Below are 18,743 nucleotides of genomic sequence, written 5' to 3' on the forward strand. Positions count from 1 at the left end.
CTGACACCTGGATGAGAACTCAGGTTCTCAGAGATGTTGGCTTAGCACCGTGCAATTTCCCCGCACATTGGCTTGTAAATGCACACGCATTAAAAAATATCTCTTCTTTACATTTTGTCCGGTGAAAAGGAATTTCAAAACAGCACACTCTTTATTCAACAAATTTTTCATGGAAACATGTTATTAGAAGCAGCTTCTCTTCTCTTTGTCCATCCATGGAGGTCTGGAATAGATTTTTTAAGTGACCGAAATGTCAAGCAATTGCGAGGGGCCACCTGCCACGCAATCTGGTTCATTCTTTGACATCCTCGTGGTGTTCTGTTTATTTTTATCAACACGTCCATCAATAATGGGCCAACAATGAAAATAAAGAAATAACCAAATGCGTATATTAAAATACAACGGATGATGTTTCAGACAATGGTCCTTCTTCTTTGTAGCAAAGAAATGCATAATGTTTCACAGCAATGGTGGATGTTCTCTTCAATAACCCGGATAAAGGCAATTGCTGCTCTGCACTATTCCTCGACTTGTCAAAAGCCTATGATACTGTTGACCATGATGTTCTACTCACAAGACTTGGTCAACTAACAATTTCATACGGTACAATAAAATGGTTTAAGAGCCACTTCTCAAACCGTTCTCAAATGGTATATAGTGATAACATCTCGTCCATAAATATTCAAATAACAGGGTGTTCCACAAGGTTCCATGCTGGGTCCAATTCTGATCTCATTTTTTTTTAACAATCTTGGATTAAACTTAAATCATTCAGAATGAAATATCTTTTCCGATGACACTGTCATGCTAGTATCAGGTAAATCTCACAAAGAAGATAAACATAATCTCCAAACACGATTAATTCAACATCAATTGTCACGACTAAAATTGCTACTAAATAAAAAAAAATGAGATCATGGTCTTTTCCTCAAACAAAAATCCAGTTTCATTCTCTTCACCTTATTACTGATATCAAAAACAACATGATTGAACAAACGGAGTGCTTCACACACGTGGGTTTACTAATTGATTATAAACGTACATTCCAACCCCATATTGATCACATCTCGAGGAAAATTACAAATAAAATAGGATTTTTATATAAAATCAAATATTGTTTTCCCATTCAATTACGCCTGCAAATTGTCGAAGCTATCATTCATTCTACCACTGTTTGACTATGGTATTGCTGCTAACAGATGAGCTCCAAATGAATCACTAAACAAACTAAACCCACTTTATAATTCTGCTCTTCGATTTGCACTGGATGCACCATACACGTCCCACCATTGTGACCTCTACTTAAAATCCAAGCTCTCATCACTTGGTGCAAGAAGAAATCTACATTGGGCCCTGTTCATCCATAAAATCCTTTTTGGTAAATCTCCGCTATACTGAGCTAATTCATTAACCCCATTGTCAAATCCAAAAAACCTAAGACATCCATCTAATTGCCTTTTCTCTATCCCAAGAACAATAATTGGAATAGGTAACAAAGCCTTTGCCATTGCAGCACTAACGTTTTGGAACAACCTTGTTTCCTCCCTTAACATCATACATCTTCCTTCAAAAATATTTTGAAGCAGAAGATTAGTGCCGAATACAGCCGCATTCGCAAATGTGATTTGTAAATATAATCCTGAACAATATATTGAGAGTTACATTTTAATGTACAATTTTTATTGTCGGACTGTGTGTGTTGTCTTGCCTTTCCGAAGCTTTGGAATTAGTGATGCAATTTGAACGTATATTTATTTTATGTATTTTATTTAAGGGACGCCATGGTGGTGAGATGTTATCTTCATCTTCCTCGCCTGGCATGCAGGAGGTCGAGGGTTCAATCCCGATCCCGACCCTGATGCCTGCATGTTTAGAGTTTGCATGTTCTCCCCTTCGTCATGTGGATTTTCTTAATCCGGGTCCTCCGGTTTTTCCCTCCACATTTAGAAAACCACATTGAGATTAATGAGATTATTTCGGACCTATAAATGTCCAAATCATGGGCCGCTTCTGAAAAATAAGTTAATACCTCAGTGGGCTTTGCCTGGTGGAATGGGGATGGTTTAGTTTTATTTGTATGTTCTATGTTGGGTTGTTTACCTTTTTTGTACTTTGCAATACTATAATGTTGTTGTGCTGTTTGTTGTTGTAACGTTCTTACCCGCCCCTACTGGACATCCGTGGAAAATAATTTTATAGCTCATAGGATTCCTCCAGTATAAATAAATATTCTGATTCTGATTTATAGTTTTGAATTACATTTCAGTGCAGTGTTATTTGTGATTATGCACCACTGCCAAGGCAGTCTGCCAAAAAAGCGTTTTTTTTTCATTCAGTACAAATTAAGATACCTCTGCAGCAGTGTAATAGCTCAGGTGGCTCATAATGGCCGGGTAATTTTACCTCACTGTAACTATTGAGATCATCGGTTTAAAAGTGGAGTTGTTTCGTTTGGAGCTGGATTATTTGTTTCATTTTCTGTTACAACGATTGATCCTATTATGACTTTTACTTATATATTGTATTTAAGTTACGTTTAGCTATAATTTAACTCATTGGGCCTATGAGCAGCAATATACCTCAATATTTTCTGCTGCTATACAAGACCCATGTTGGTATCTCTTACTCCTACAGCTTATCCATCAGCCGCTTCAGCCTACCTAATCCTACCCTATTCCAACACACACTAGCCTAACCACCCATTGACATCCCTTTCCTACCTACATAGCCCGACCCTACCCCTATACAAACCAACCTCACCCCGAGTGCTGTTGATGATGAGCTACACCAAACCTATGACATTTGACCTTAGTAATTTTTTTTATAATTTTCACCATGCTAATCTTACGTGGTTCAAGAAAAATTTAAACTCTCTTTCACGTTCCTCAGTTGTGCTGAGTTGAGAGTTAGGAGCAGTTTCTCTAAGATAAAGAAAAACATTAATTCGGGTAATGTGTCAGAGACAAATTGAGTCTACAGGAGAGGTGGGCCTTCCTGGCATTATACAGTCACTTTAGAGTTAAACAATGATGCATTACAGATGACATCGATTTGAACTCGCGATTTTCTGATTCCCAGTTGAGATCTCGACGCGGTTTACCACACCGTCAGACACAATTAGTTGTTGAAACAAACCCATTGTTCGGAGCGGTAGATTTATCACGTCATTACAGCTTCTCGTCCACGTGTGCCGACGTGCAGAGGAGGTGGCGTGCGCGACGCGGGAGACCTGCCAGGAGGCCTGTGGGAACCCTGCCGGCTGCACCAACATTGCCTATCCCAAGCTGGTGGTGGAGCTCATGCCTCCAGGTATGTATGTGTTGAAAATTGTGCGTTGAACTTATTTCTCACCGTACATAGCCAACCATGCTTATCGGAGGTGCGGGGGAAGGACAACAAACTAAACAAAAAACTGTTCTAGAACAATTATTTTTTTCAATATGAATTATTTCAAAGTGCATATCTCCAGTGGCTTCCTAATATCGGAAGGAAGAGTGTTCCAGACGGCCGCAGATGCACGTCTGAAAGCACGTGATGCGGTAGCCACTGTCTTTGTTCGATGGCCAGCCAAAAGCCGCGGCGAGGATGACCGGAGTTCACCTGATGGTTTAAGCTCCTTGACGAGATCAATTAACCACAAGGTATTGTGGTTAATTTGTAGCAAGCACTTTGTGTGTAATGAGTACGTCCATATGTATTCGTTCGGCAACCGGAAGCCAATGCAGCTCGGCGAGCACTGGATGGACATGGCAGGTAAGTCATCCAGTCTGAATCCAAGACTGCTTTTGCTATTTAAAAACAATTATAGGTGTATTCATTACAGTTTTTCATCCTCATCATCATCACCATCATTCTCATGATCTTCCAATGGAATGCCACTCACTTGGAGATCCGTTGACTATCACTACAACGTTATCATCAACAACCATGATTAATCCGCAGCTGGATACCATTAAGATATCAGATCACCTGCTGTCCGAAACAAGGATAAATAAAATTTCAGCTGAAATAAGTGTGAAACGTTATTTGATTATAGGTGCACATTCTTTAGATTTATGTGCCGACAAATATATTGTCCTGTGAATTTCAGAACAGGGTAAGTGTACTGCTCGTGTACATATACGTGTTGTGGAAAACCCACGGCAAATAGGGGCCTCATAAGCAAACCATACACACTATTTCTATAAAAGAAAAACATAGAGGGATCCCCATTTATATTGTACCACTTTAGGTAAGCAATTATTATTGTTGAAAAAATCGTCACTGAGTCTCAAGACTCTTTTTTCAGCAGGGTCCTTCAAAGTTTTCACGGTGGCGAGGGGCAACCTTGTTATGTGTATTCCCAAAATGACCAGCATTTTTCAGCATTGGGATATTTGGCCAATACTAGTTAAACTGTGGGGGGGGGGGGGGGGGTTAGCTAGTAGGTTACAATATAGCATGAAACCATTTTGGAGATTATTTTGGGTATGGGGGTGGATTCAAGACAGAGGGGGCAGGTTACCAAGACGTACATTGGAGTCGCACCCAGTGCTTGATAACTGTGGGGAAGACCTACAGCAACACGACGACGATAAGATTGTAAGATCTGATGCTGCAGGGACTGACAGCAGAAAGGAAGAAAGCAACGGCGAGGTGTGGTGTTATCAATGGGCCATGGTGGCCTCTTGATATGGACCGTGAGCTCAAAATAAGGCGACACGACCGATAGTCGGACAGCCTGTCGTTTATTAAGCCAGTGCTTAGGGCGGCATCTTGGTTCGTATCTCATTAGCCCCATTCCATGCACTGCCCTAGGCGGCAAAGCTGCGCCAGATTGGTCACAACACAGCGGTCATGGCTCTATGACTGTGCAGTGTCAAACACCGGATGTCATGATATTAATGCCTTCGCCTTAGCCTTGATAATGACAGAGGTGAAGTCATTTGTCATTCTGTCGAGGAGCGTCGCTTGAGAGTCATGGAATAAAGAAAATTATAATACCAACGACACTGTTCTGGACTTCAGCCATGATACATTTCACTATCACCTTGAATCCCATTCAGTGCGGCATGTGGTAACACACTATAAAGAAGATAAAGTGTTTCGCTGTGTGTGCTTTCTGTGTATGTGCACGTGGGGAACGAAAGTGTCGCGTTTAGCGCGCCGCGCTACGAACCGGTGTGCCGAGTTCGATTTCTGCTCACTTTCAACACCAGTGAGGATTATCTGAACCGGTCATGGGCGTCCCCTAGGTTGACTCAGTCTCAAATGAGTACCTGGTGCGGTGTGTACACATTGGGAGAGAAAGACGGCCGGGCGTGGTGTTGGCCATCCACCTCCTCGTGTGCCGTGCCGGCCTTTATAGGTGCTCGTGAACAGCACTTTCCCCAACAGCATGTTAGAGGCTATACGGGGGATCTTTTTTTTCGTGTGCACGTGCAAGCTGTACGCTTTATTGCGTGTGCATGTGTACGTATTTGTGTTCCTGTACCCTTTAGCGCAGTTGTACAGAAGAGCAATAGTGGCTGGTGCACTCATAATTTCAGCCACCTGGGTTTGATTCCTGGACATGATGACAACGGTGACAAGTCCTATCTGAACCTGTCCGAGGACTTCCATAGGTCAATTCAGCCTTGAACGAGTTGCTGGTGTGCTTTGTAAACATCAACACCAGGGAGACATGTGGCAGGGAGAGTTGCTAATCATGTCACCACCCACTCGTGTTATGCTTGGCTTAACAGATGCTCGCTCAGAGCAATTGCCCCAACAACAGCATGGCTACAAAGAGCGCCCTTTATCTTTGATGTGTGAGTATGTGTGCATGCATGGATGTCTACATCGTATAGATCAAACTGCGGTCATCCTCACAGCGGCTTTTGGCAAACCATCAAACACAGACGGTCACCTGACCGTGCGCTTTCAGATGCGCCTCTGCGGCCGTCTGAAACGCTCTTCATTCCGATATTAGGAGGCCACTGGAGCCATGCTCTTTTAAATCTAGATTGAAAACGTATTTTTCCGATGAGCGCGGTTGTCTACGTACGGTGTGAAAGAAGTTCAACATACACACGTACTTGTGCACACACACACGGCAGTGTAGCCGGTAGCGCGCTGCACTACGAACCTGGCGACCCGGGTTTGATTTCCGCTCACAGCCAACACCGGTGACGATTATCTGAACCGGTCCTGGGCCTCCCCTAGGTCGACGCAGCCTCAAATGAGTACCTGATGCGATGTGTAAACATCGCCACGAGAGAAACAAAGGCGGCCGGGCGTGGTGCTGGCCACCCACCCCCTCGTGTGCTGTGCCGGCCTTCATAGGTACTGCTCGCTAACAGCGCTTGTTCTAACAGTCTGTTACGTGCCACGCGTGGGATCGTTGTCTTGTGCACGTCTTTGCTTGCAGGGCTGAAGGGTGTCATGCTCGCGGCTATGATGGCTGCCTTAATGAGCTCGCTGACGTCCGTCTTCAACAGCAGCAGCACCATCTTCACCATGGACTTGTGGACTCGCCTACGGCCCCGCGCGAGCGAGCGAGAGCTCATGGTCGTCGGCAGGTCCTGACCGCAGTCCTCACTCGCACACACGTCGGGCTGGAGCTAAATAAGATGGTGCCATTCTATATTTTAAGTTTAACGTGACGGCAGGGATCCATACTCTTTGGTTCTTTCGGTAAAGTCACGTAGCTAGAAATAAAATAAATTAAATCACGACGTTTCGATTGCAACACAAGCAATCGTCATCAGGTGGGAAACCCACAGCAAGAACATATTTTTGTTTTCGCTGAAGTGGGAGAAAGAGTTGCCGTGGTAAGAGGTAAGAGGAGATGGTGCCAACAATAAGACTCTGCGATGATGTGGCCCAGCAGTGGCACGTTTGCCGCTGGTTTCACGGGTTCATGGTTTGATCCCGGCAGTCACCCTGGTCAATACTGCAGGTGTGTTGACCTTATATGTATATGTGTTATCTGCTTCACAGTGACGATTAAAATATCCCATTAATTAATGTGAAAAAATAAAAGTGTTTGTGTGCAGGCATCATGGTCCAAATATGATAAATTACTCGTAGTTATGTAATTAGGAAGCCAGAGAGCAACATCTCCTCCTACTGACAGACGAATGCGCAATTGCAGGCTGGTGCTGCTTTCACCTTGTGACTGCACAGAGACAGCTGCCACTGGGGGTCACCTGCTGCAAGGCGCCTCGAAGCAGGTTCAATGATGATGATGATGAAACTAGCCGGCCATTCCATGTTGAAGTTAAATCACACGACTAATAATCGGAGAGTTACGGGATTTTAATCCCAATAATCTTCCCTCTGGGGGTCACATCACAGAGGTGCGGAATTTACACCACTGTCTGAGACCTCCAGTGGCAATGAGTCCTGAGGTCCGTGCTTGTTTCATCGTGAAAATGTTTTTGTTATTGTTGTTAATTTTCGTATATTACATTTCTCATTTTATATGACCTTTGTCCTCATGGATCTTAAAGCACCCTGTCTAATGACAGTATTCAAGGGCATTGTCTGTGGTGGCGTCTTGATATTTACTGTGACTAGATTGTTGCCATCCATAACACACACGTATTAATGAATAATTAACAATAATAGTAATTTATGGTCCCATGCTGTGACAGTTATGGAAGGTATTTTAGTATAATTGATCAGTGTGGGTTGGTGAAGGAGGGGTTTTGTCAGGAACAGTTCAGATGCCACTCATCACATATGTTCGTCTTGGTAATCGAACTCAGGTCGTGGGATTCACAGCACAATTCGCTTACCACCTCACCAGAGCTGACCATCCACCTGTTTACTGACTTGCATGCGTATGTACAATATACGTTAAAGTACACAGTAATATACTCAAGTACAATATGTTAAGTTGCACTTCCATAAGAATTCCATAATCCAAGGTCAACGAGAGACGCTGCCATGGGGTAATGGTTAGTACACAGGTTCGATTCCCTCGTGCCACAGTTGAAGAAATAAGTACTTTAAAAAAGCCCTCCCCAACACTGTCCACCAGCAGTATAAATAGGTACCACCAGGTTAGTTGATCGGCCGGTCGTGTTCGGTGGGGTAAAGTGTGGGTAATCCCACCTAATCCAAAACGTCAGACCAGTGTGGAAGAATAGGCTAAAATACCATTTGGGGGCTCACCAAGAACTTCCTCCAGTGGAGGCCTTTTCCGCTCGTAGCAGGATTAAGCAAGTAATTGCAGGGCTGCACCTTTTCTGCCTTTACCTTTTATAGGACCTTTAGATACTACAATAAATTGTGAATAATGCAAGATGCTCTCAGCTCATGATAGGTCACGTTTTGATGATCCCAATTAGATCATTTGAAATAGCTATTAGTTATATACATATTTGTATAAGTTTGGAGTAGGACTAAAATATTAAAACTTTGCCACCCATGTAGGGAAATATATATGATCATGCATAGTAATTTCATGCATTGGAGCGTGTGCGCCATTGCACACATGGACTGTGAATTAGCACTGGAGCAGAGGTAAAAAAATATATATTTCCAAATCAGCTTTGCACTTTCTCTAAAGTGCCAAAAGTTTTCAGTAGGCCGATCCATCCCAAGGGATGTTGACAGGGTCAACCAAAAATAACTTCAAAGGTTTTTCTTTACAAAGTTACAAAGTGCAGGAGACTTGTCCTTTTGATCTGCAGCCACTCTGCCCGCTCGCAAAAAGCCAGCCCATTAAAGGGGACATTTAATATCAAAGCTAATTGCGTTTTCTGAAAGGTTTGTGTTTGCACATATATGTACATACAGAGAAGTAATAACCTAGGTGATGCTTATAAACCAGTGTTTCTCAAAGTTTTTTGGCCTGCGCACCACTCAACCGATGCAAACATTTTTGCGGACCATTCAGCCCCCAACTCCTGGTGACAAAACGCATGCACTTCTCTCTCTAAATACCACTCACACTAAATGATTCATATTAACGGAACATATATCATAAGTAAAATATGAATGAAAATGTCATTATTTACAGATCAACCTGCAGTTGATTCACAACTCCACGGACCACCATGAGGATCGTCACAGACCACCGGTGGTCCACACTTTGAGAAGCACTAGTTATAGACAGTTAAGGGAGAGAGAAAATAACTATTTGCATTTTTCTGAACGAGCCCTCAATTTAGAGCAGGGGTAGGGAACCTTTTTTCTGCCAAGGGCCATTAGGAGATTTATAACATAATTCGCGGGCCATACAAAATTATCAACTTAAAAATTATCCAGTTATATTTGGTCAAACATTTAATTAACTCACCCCTAATGTGATGGCTGGAACTGCTTCTCTTTGGTGAGGCGTGTGATGTTAGCTGGTATTGATGATGTTGCTACTCGCAACTGCTTTTCCAGGTTGCTCCTAGATTTATTGAATTTCGAATCCCGCCTGCGGTTGCATTGGCAGGGCCACACCAAATGATATCGCGGGCCTTATACGGCCCGCCGGCCGGACGTTCTCCATCTCTGATTTACAGGATAATGGTTATCTTACGTTGGGGAAATTTTCCGATTTTGTTTACATAGAAAAACATATTCTGTGATCAAATCACCATGATTAACCACCCTGAATGTGCCTGATCTTACTGTATTTCAGAAGCTAAACAGGGTATATATGCCTGGTTAGAGCTTGGATGTGCGATGATGAGAGATTTCCAGGTGTTGTGGGCCTGATTTCCTCCCAAAAATAAAACTATGAATGTATAAACAAGTAAAGGTGAACATATTTATAGAATTGGCCAAACATCCTCGTGCAGGACTGTCCTGAAAATGTATCTTGAGTTTGAGTGAGGCTTTCCTATGGTGAATAATTTATATGATTCTTATTTTCTTTAAAAACAATGAAAGACTAGTTGCTTAAATATTTCGAAAGTTTTATTTCGCTGTTTTCAATGTGTAGTGACATCGCGGATGTCACTGTATGGTTCCGGCCCTAGAGGGGCACGGCGTGTGATGTACTCACATCGCGTACATCATGTATGTAGCGAAATCGTGTATGTCACTGTGTAATGCCGGCTCTAGCGATGCACGGCGTGCGATGTATTATTATCGCGGACACCCCGTAGGTGGGTGTAGTACCAGCCCTAGAGGGGACTCGGTGAGCGCTGAGATAGCGCTCAGTGGCACCACGCGTGGCGTGCAGTGCTGACTCCTACAGGAGGGAGTGTGACAGTGTCAGCCATAGGATGAGGTTACCCTAGGCCATGACACTTTGGTTGACCCTGGGAGGCACGTGACAAGTAAGATCTACACAGGGGCCCCAAGTGGGAGCTAGGGGATGATCACGTGTCAGGGTGAGATCCTACGGGAAGGGTCGAGAAGCGACGAGAAGTTTCTCGAAGGTGGTCGTGGCCAAGGGCGGGGCCAGCCACGACCCGGGAGTATATAAACCGGGGTTCGCACAGGGACTGGGGGTCAGCGTTGCTGCCGTCATCTGAAGATCTACGATCTACGTTCTACGTCCAAGAAGAAGTCCTTAACACGTGGACGAGGACCCCAGTGAGGGTCCTGTCCGTTGTAGCGACTCACAGTAACTAGCGTAGTTGGTCTGGTGGTCCACCACCATAGGTCATCTGGAAAAGGGGCAGTAACCCATTTGTGTTATGTTTTGGTATTCATAAATATGTGTTGCCTACAAGAAGTATGTTTGCGACTCAGTTAAATCCACGACAAATGTATTAAAGGAAAATTATACCCAAACATGCAGTCAGGAATGCTATGTGCAAAACAAATTCAGAAACGTTTCAAATCCTTGAAATCCTTTCAGCTCATGCTGAGCTTTGTTATGAGAGATGAGACTGAGAAATGTTTAGTTAATGTATTTAAGAAAGGAGAGTGCTCCATTGGCCTATATAGGTGTCTGCATCTTTTACAAGTTAAATCCCGCTACCAGATTTGTCTGAGAACCGAGCAGAATTGACCCATGACGTGGACAAGTGAGTGCTTGTTTCAAGCATCGCAAACACTGCTATAAAATTCTGCTGCGACTGCTCCTGCTGCTGCAGATGATGATGGTGATACTGTCACAATAGGAGGCAGTCACCAGAAACAGTTTTGTTTTTATTGAATTAATTTGCAATACAAACACATACACTGATTTGAGACCCCCACCCACCCAAGCCAATATCGACATGGCTCGTGCTCCCAGTAGGAACCTCAGCTTCACAAAGCCCAACTCAACCCCTTGGGCCACGAATGTTCGTTTGAACAGGAAGACACTTTGACGTTTGACAAACAAAGCGGCTCTGTTCCTCCACCTCCCCGCAGGGTCTTTGTGTTGGTCTTGGTGGGGCTGAGCATCGCGTGGATCCCCGTGCTGCAAGCCTCACAGAGCGGGCAGCTTTTTGACTACATCCAGTCTGTGACAGGATACTTCGCTCCACCCATCCTCATGGTCTACCTGCTCTCCATCTTCTGGGAGGGATTCAATGAGCAGGTCTGCACCACGGTTGCTGCGGTTTGTGGACTGTCAGTATGAATTAATTAATGCATGCATGCGTTGACCATGTCAGTAAGTAAGGGAAAAGGTTCATCCCTGCAATTGCTTGCTCACACCACTACCGGTGACAGGGTCTCCACGAGAGGGAGCTCTAGGGAGCCTCTCTAGAGGGATCTCTCTAGAGCTCCCTCTAAAGGGTTTATTTGGTCTACTTTTACAACACCATACACGACCTGCTGATCATCTGATTGCGATGGACCCATTTATACCGGTAGGTGGACGGAGGTGGGGCTATTTAAGAAACTTGCTCATTGAACCAGCGACCTCTGGATTGCAAGTCCAGTGTGCTGTTTATCTATATATATAAAAGGGAAATGTGTTAATATGTTTGTTTGTTCGAAATGTTTAGCATACTTCCCAACATGCAACAAACTTGAAAATTGGCATGTGGGTAGCTTCCAGAATGTACACAATGCAAGTATAAAAAGAGACTTTTGTATTTGGGGGGTGGGGGGGGGGCGCAATAATGGATATATTTTGCACGAAAGGTTAAAGGTGCGTCACATCTGTGATGTCACCCGCATGCGACAGCAGTGTGCCTGCTGACGTCACCCCCCCACCCTCCGCGTAGGCCGTGTATTAATCCAAGACAAGAATCCAAGTCTCGAGCGAAGCCGGGTAGTAAAGCTAGTACATTATAATTATTACATCGTTTCCTTGAACCCCGTCCATGGCGCTGGTACCATTCACCAGGCGTGTTCAACACGTATCGGATCGAATTGCGTACATATGGAAAATGCCGTTCATTCGGAAAGGCGGGTGGTGGTGGTGGTGGCGGCGCACGTCTGTAATCCAGCAATGTGGAGGCGAGGGTCGGTGGATCGCACAAGTGTTATTAAACTTCCTTCCCGTGTGCAGCAAGGTGCCATATCCTGGCCTGCCAGGACAAGGCAGTGCAGCAAGTGGACTTATCGCCATCTGTTTCCATCTGTACAGGGAAAGAGTGTTGCCCCTTGCACACATGGGGTTTCTCCAGGCGTTTCGGTTTCCTCACATTTGTATAAATACATCTTAAAATAAAACAGTCAATGCAGGACTTAAATGAAAAAAGAGTTTGGCAAGTCAGTGTGGCTCTCCTGGATAAATAAGAAGTAAAATGTAGTTGGGTGGAGATAATTGGAGTTTGAGACACACTGTATAAATGCTTCGCTACATTATATATTTCTGAATAAAACAAGTATTGATGTGTATGATAGCTCAGGTATAATTCCCTCACAGAAGCACTTCATGATGGCATCAATGATGCCTTAAATGGTGCCGTGAATAACATCGTCATGGAACGAACTGACACATCTTCACGTGTCGTAAAAAAATGTGCACTGATCAAAAGTAAAACCAATCCTTGCAATGTAATCCATCCGCGAATACAGCCATCGAGGAGATGGAATGATAAAATCAGTTTATGTGCAGGTGTTACGTGGATTATTACATCGCAGGATCTTGCGACATGGTGGCGGCTTGGTGAGCCTTCATCCAAGCAGTGGATTCCTGTGACCGATGATGATCATGAGAATGCATTCTGTCACAACAAACATACTAGTACAGATAGTGACCGAGGTATGGAAGTATAGGCCTGCAGATGCATGTGCCCCTAGCTTATTAGAATCACTGAATTGATTATTGTGAGCGAGGGCCAATCAATTAAAGGTGCACAAACTTTGAGACCAGGAGGCCCAATTCGGAGGTAGCAATTGCATGCTCACTGCACAATTGCTCACGATACAAAGTCAATGATAGCTTGTTTAGCTCATACATTCAAAGCGCGTGTCACCCTGCTACACCAATTTGGAGCACTAGACTGAATCCTGTTGCTCATTGATTTTGAACAACAGAGGGGAGACGGAAGGCGAAGGTGGAGTGGGTGGGTGGCAGCAGTTGGACGGACACCCTTTTGGTGGGGCACCGTCTTCATGTGTAGCCAGATTTGTTGGACCAAACAAGCAGTGGCGGTTAGAGGCTCGAATTGTGGTGGGGCCGTTGCAGTGCCAAAGTATCCAGCTATGGCTCTAAAGTTGAGCATGAGCGAGTGGTCAGTGGAACAGTTAAGACAGGTTCGCGCTCTTTGTGCAAACGTGTGTGCATGGTTGTCAGCATTTGGATTAGGCCGTCAAACTCTCTACTCGTAAAACATTTTTCAATCTCTAAATTTGAAGGGTGAAAGCAGGATTCTGGAGGGGCTGGCTCAATAGGTAATATTTCTGAAATGCAGCCACTGAGATTGAATGTATTGACCTAAGTTGTTTGCTGTAGATCCACCACCGTTCTGCTTTTTTAGCGGAGGATAAATGGATCGTATGAGCAAAGTGGCAGCTAAGTCTACGATAACTTGAAACCATTCATCTCATTCACATTGCCCAAATACTGCTGAGGCTCCATTACATTTTAACACGCAGTGTTTATGGAAACACAAATGTGCTCTGTCATTATGAACTTGTATACATCACTAAATGTACCATTCAATAATTTGTAGTCATTTGACTCACTTCGACTGAAATAGGACGTTATGAAAAAGGGCAATTTTTCAAAGCCTTTGCGTAATTTTTCATCTGATATATTTTTACAGATTAACTACATTACAAGATGGGATTTGTAATGTGTTTCTTTAAATGTTATGAGCATTATAGAGACATTATCAAAGATTTTAAATAATATGCTGTCCTTTGTCAATTGACTGCTGGATGAAGGCAATATCAATCATGCTGGTTGTTGAACCCTACTTCACTAAGCTGTGTGGGTTGCTTAAAGGGAGGTTAGGTGCAAGGCCATGTATGTATAATTTCTTTCGCAGCTACCGTGCGAATCGGAGGTGCAGGAAAGACCAGTTCAGATATAATGTTAGCCGTGACAGGGAATTGAATTCATATTACAGGGTTCATAGTGCAATGTGCTAATCACGCTTCACTATATGAAGATCAAAATTAAACCGTGAGGTGTTTTTCAATGACAGATAAAGCAAAAAAGGTGTTTGCTATGTGCACTACACATGCATATATATATACACACGGGATTCATTGTAATTTGCAGTGTCAAAAGACCATAGACAATGCTGCCCACATTGGAAGACCTAATTAATCAGTGAATATAGCCTGACATCGATATATACACATTTGTGATTAAAGCATCCCTTTGCTAGAGATTCAACATTTGTACACTTTTATCTAAATATGCAATTCTGTAAAACCACTGAACAACAGTATTCATAGTTATGATTATTTTAGCAGACAGTACAGCAGAGGGGGGTATGTGAGAATGCAAATGTAACAACATTGTGTTCATCCATCTACCAAGTAACACATGATTAAATAGACATAACATAACCCATACTGTGATTGTATATTTTTTTTATGTTATTTTTTATTTTTAAAAAAGGCACGTTTTACAATGGGTCACAAATTGTGCAGCGTCACAGCATTCACAGCTTGCACACGTGAAGCTGTTGCTTGCCCAGATGGTCATCGTGCGTCACAGTTTTTCTCTCGACAAACCATTATCGTACGGCCATATTTTACTTATATCTGCCCGTGTGTCACCTGTACCACGTATGTAAGGGCCATGTGAGGACACCTCGGGTAAAATAATTAATGAAAGAACTGTCACCTATTAATTGTTTTTCCTTTTAAGGCCACACACAGTGTCATTGACGAACGTGTTAAATCTTCTATTTTTGTGTCATTGCCATGTGGCAGGGCGCCTTCTGGGGTCTCATGGCTGGCTTTCTGACGGGCGTCATCCGCATGGGGCTTGACTTTGGCTACGGAACGCCGGCGTGTGGCGACCCGGATCCGCGGCCTCCTGTGCTGGCTCGCGTGCACTTCCTGCACTTCACGGTGCTGCTCTTCGTCCTCGTGGGCGCCGTGATGGTGGCCGTGTCGCTTGTCACCCGGCGATCGGCGGGAACGAAGAGGGACGTGAGTCACCCAGCGTTCGTTTCCACGCAATGCACACTTGCGTTTTGCCACCGCTGGGGTTCAAAAACATCTGGGCCACGTCGTGGGAATGTGAATATCTCGCAGCACTGGAAGCAGGGAGAACTACAAGTAAACGCATCGTCTCGAGTGGTGCATTGTTATGCAACTGACAAAAAAGAGGACTTTTAAATGTCATGGGAAGACGACTTACAGATTTACCATGGCAGCTCTGTCAAAATGGGAATGATCATGTGACACCAGGACAGGTAGCAACTCTAATGCATGCACGTAAACGCCTTTGCTTTAAGACGTTTGTTACACTATGGGAGCATGACAAATGTACATTTGTTTTTGTGCAGTGATGGTTCATAAAATAGTCCACATTATTAAAGCCGCACCTTCAGAATTAAATCTGCACTCGAATGAGGTTCGAGGCGGCACTCTTCCCTTCTGGTGACCCTCGGTCAGTGTTGGTAGAAATTACACCTTTCCATGGCAGAGACCACTCTGTTCTCTGGGACAATCATTGTGGATGGCCCACAGAGTGGCACTCATTTTATAATAGGCTGAAATGATCCATGATTTGGATTTGAAGCCTTAACCTTAGAATTGTGAGTGAACCACTCAAATCCACAACACCGCTTGAATTGCAAGCCTGTAATCCAGAGCTTTAGGCGAGGTGTTGGTGGGGCACGCATACAGAACAATGTTTGTGCAATCCACCAAATATACACTCGCAGGGGCTTAGAGATGGCCAGTAGAAGTCAGTACACCAAGTATGCTATTAGAAATATAAATATGAATCCATCTGTTTCTCTACACTCTCATTAAAATGTATATTATTTTTTAATAATCACTCAATGTGCAAGGATTTCTGTAAAGTGTGCCTTGTGTTCGCAGCTGGCCGGTCTGACATGGTGGAGCCGATGGAATGTAGGTGCGGGCACCTCTGCGGATGCGTCTGGAAAGGACTCTCCCGGCCGTACGGATGGCGATGACAACCTCACATTCACGATGGACGTGAGTGGCTCGGCAGCTCACCTACAGGACAACGGCAAAGACTGGGAGACCCTCGGAGAGCAGGAGCTCGACCTGAGCATCCACTCAGATGCCGACACCGACAAAGGGAAGCAGAGCCGACCAGGTAATAATTATCACTATCATGATCATCATCATTGCCACTGTCATCATCAGATTTACATAAAAACCCTCTTCAATAGAATGCAAACCTCAAACATGTGTGGGGGTTTGTAATAACTTCTGTTGGTAGCACCTGAGCCAGAAGTGAATAATCCACATTCCCAGCCCATTAACAGATGTGTCCATGGAACAACCACTTTTGGATTTCCACTTATTATTTTATTGACCACAGGTTATTTTTAGTGATGACGGTGGTAGTGGTGGCGATGATAATGGTGTTGGTGGTAGCGGTGGTGATGATGATGATGGAGGTATAGTGTAGCGGTTACCGCGATGCACTCCAAACCTTGCGACCTGAGTTCAATTCCCGCTCACGGCCAATATCAGTGACGATTATCTAAAACTGGTCCTAGGCTCTCCTCTAGGTCGAATGAGCACCTGGTGCGGTGTGTAAACATCACCACTGGGGTGTGGTGCTGGCCACCCACCCCCTCGAGTACCATGCAGGCCTTCCTAGGCGCTTGCTAACAGCACTTGCCCCAACAGTCTGTTAAGTCTACAAGGGGGATCGTTTTCTTTGTTTGATGATGATGGTGTCCTACGTCAACTTCAAATCACTTTTTTTTATTTAGTTCTCAACTTTCTAAAAGTTGGTTGATTGCTCTGACCACACACAGCTTCACCCTGAGAGCTATTTGTAGGTTCTCAGATGTGAAAAGTTGGATAGAGGTGTGAAAAATTGTCACCACTGTCACTGCCTCCACCACCTCCACCACGACACGACCACATCCACCATCATTACCACCAACACGAGCTTCACATCTTAATTTCCACAACAACCACCTTGACCACCACCACTACTTCCACTGCCGCACTATAACCAATAACAATGCCCGCCATTCACCACTAAGTGACGGTGACGTCACCACGGCGACTGTGCCAGGCCAGGTGCACTTGGCACATGCGCCGTGGTGACGTCACTATCACCACGACCACTTTCACCATCACCAGTTTCACCGTAATCAGCACCGCTGACACCACTTTCACCACAAATACCACTACCTCTGGCACCATTGCCGACTCCCCTATTCAGGGTGCTTAATGTCAGCCAGAACAGTCATGAGCCAGAGCAGTCAGGAGTATTTGTGGATACCCCATCCATCTCGCCTTACTTTGTCTTCATGATACTCCAACTATATTTGATAAACATGTTCATCGGATTTTAGGAATGTAGGATACAATAATATAGAATTATTATGGGTAGTCGTACAGTGCACTCTAGTTGTAGTACCTTACGCCGATAGTTCCTACTCCAAACCAGCCGAGCGGCGTTCCATAAAATATTGAGTGAGAAGATAAGCTCTGCCTACAATAACCATCACTTCCACCACCATCACTACTCCCTCTCACCATTACCATAACTACCCTGTATCCACCATCATCACCATCACTACCTATCTTCACATTTACTCAATCACCAACACTACAAAACCACCCTACACCCATGTGATCATCACCATCACTACCCAAACCCCTATTTTTTACATCACCATCACTCCACCATATCGGCCACCATTGCCACACGCTGCGCTTTCCCGCCCTGCCCCCCCCCCCCCCCCCCCCCAGGAGTGGCCAGGTGGCTTCTGCACGCCGGCACGTGGTTCTGCGGCCTCTCAGGGTCCTCGACGGCCCCGTCCAGCGGAGGGGATGACCCCAGAGCTGTCGTCGGACCCGAGTCCATCCGCGAGACGCGGACGTGGCGAAGTGTGGCCGACATGAATGCGCTGCTCATCGCGGTGCTCGGAATCTTCGTTTGGGGGTTCTTTGCATGACAGGCAGCAAGGGAGCAGGGAGGGGACTAGTACTGTATGGTGGCTGAGTCCCCATATAATAAAAAATGTCACTATCGTAATTAACACCAGTGACGGTTTTTCTGCAGCGTTCACCAGTTGGGAATGTAACGTTTGTTGAAATTTAGATTAACATCGACTCTGTTAATATCGCCCTTTTAAACATGGACCCGTTTCAGCAGTGTTCTTCACTCGTTATCAGAGGGGGGTCACTTTTGCAGATGAGACATTATCAGTGTGAGGGCCGCTACACCACCCTGCCAAGGGATGTTTTCACGATTTGTTGTGTATTGTCGGGGGCCTCGCGTCAGGGACCGCACACTAAGGGGCCGTCCATAAATG

At 44.6% G+C, this 18,743-nt stretch overlaps 1 protein-coding gene across 1 annotated transcript in view; it reads left to right on the top strand.

Moving 5' to 3' along the window:
* The window catches only part of LOC144938044 (sodium/mannose cotransporter SLC5A10-like), a 59,618-nt gene extending 41,118 nt beyond the window's left edge, over positions 1 to 18,500 (top strand). Inside the window, exons 10-15 of the mRNA XM_078865734.1 lie at positions 3,202 to 3,309; positions 6,389 to 6,539; positions 11,272 to 11,440; positions 15,190 to 15,411; positions 16,312 to 16,555; positions 18,178 to 18,500. Coding sequence (XP_078721860.1) covers positions 3,202 to 3,309; positions 6,389 to 6,539; positions 11,272 to 11,440; positions 15,190 to 15,411; positions 16,312 to 16,555; positions 18,178 to 18,383 — 1,100 coding nt within the window. The 3' untranslated portion in view covers positions 18,384 to 18,500. The remainder of the gene's footprint in view (positions 1 to 3,201; positions 3,310 to 6,388; positions 6,540 to 11,271; positions 11,441 to 15,189; positions 15,412 to 16,311; positions 16,556 to 18,177) is intronic.
* The last annotated feature ends 243 nt before the right edge of the window (positions 18,501 to 18,743 follow it).

The sequence above is a fragment of the Lampetra fluviatilis genome, chromosome 21 (genome assembly GCF_964198595.1).
Source record: "Lampetra fluviatilis chromosome 21, kcLamFluv1.1, whole genome shotgun sequence".
Classification (NCBI taxonomy): Eukaryota; Metazoa; Chordata; class Hyperoartia; order Petromyzontiformes; family Petromyzontidae; genus Lampetra; species Lampetra fluviatilis.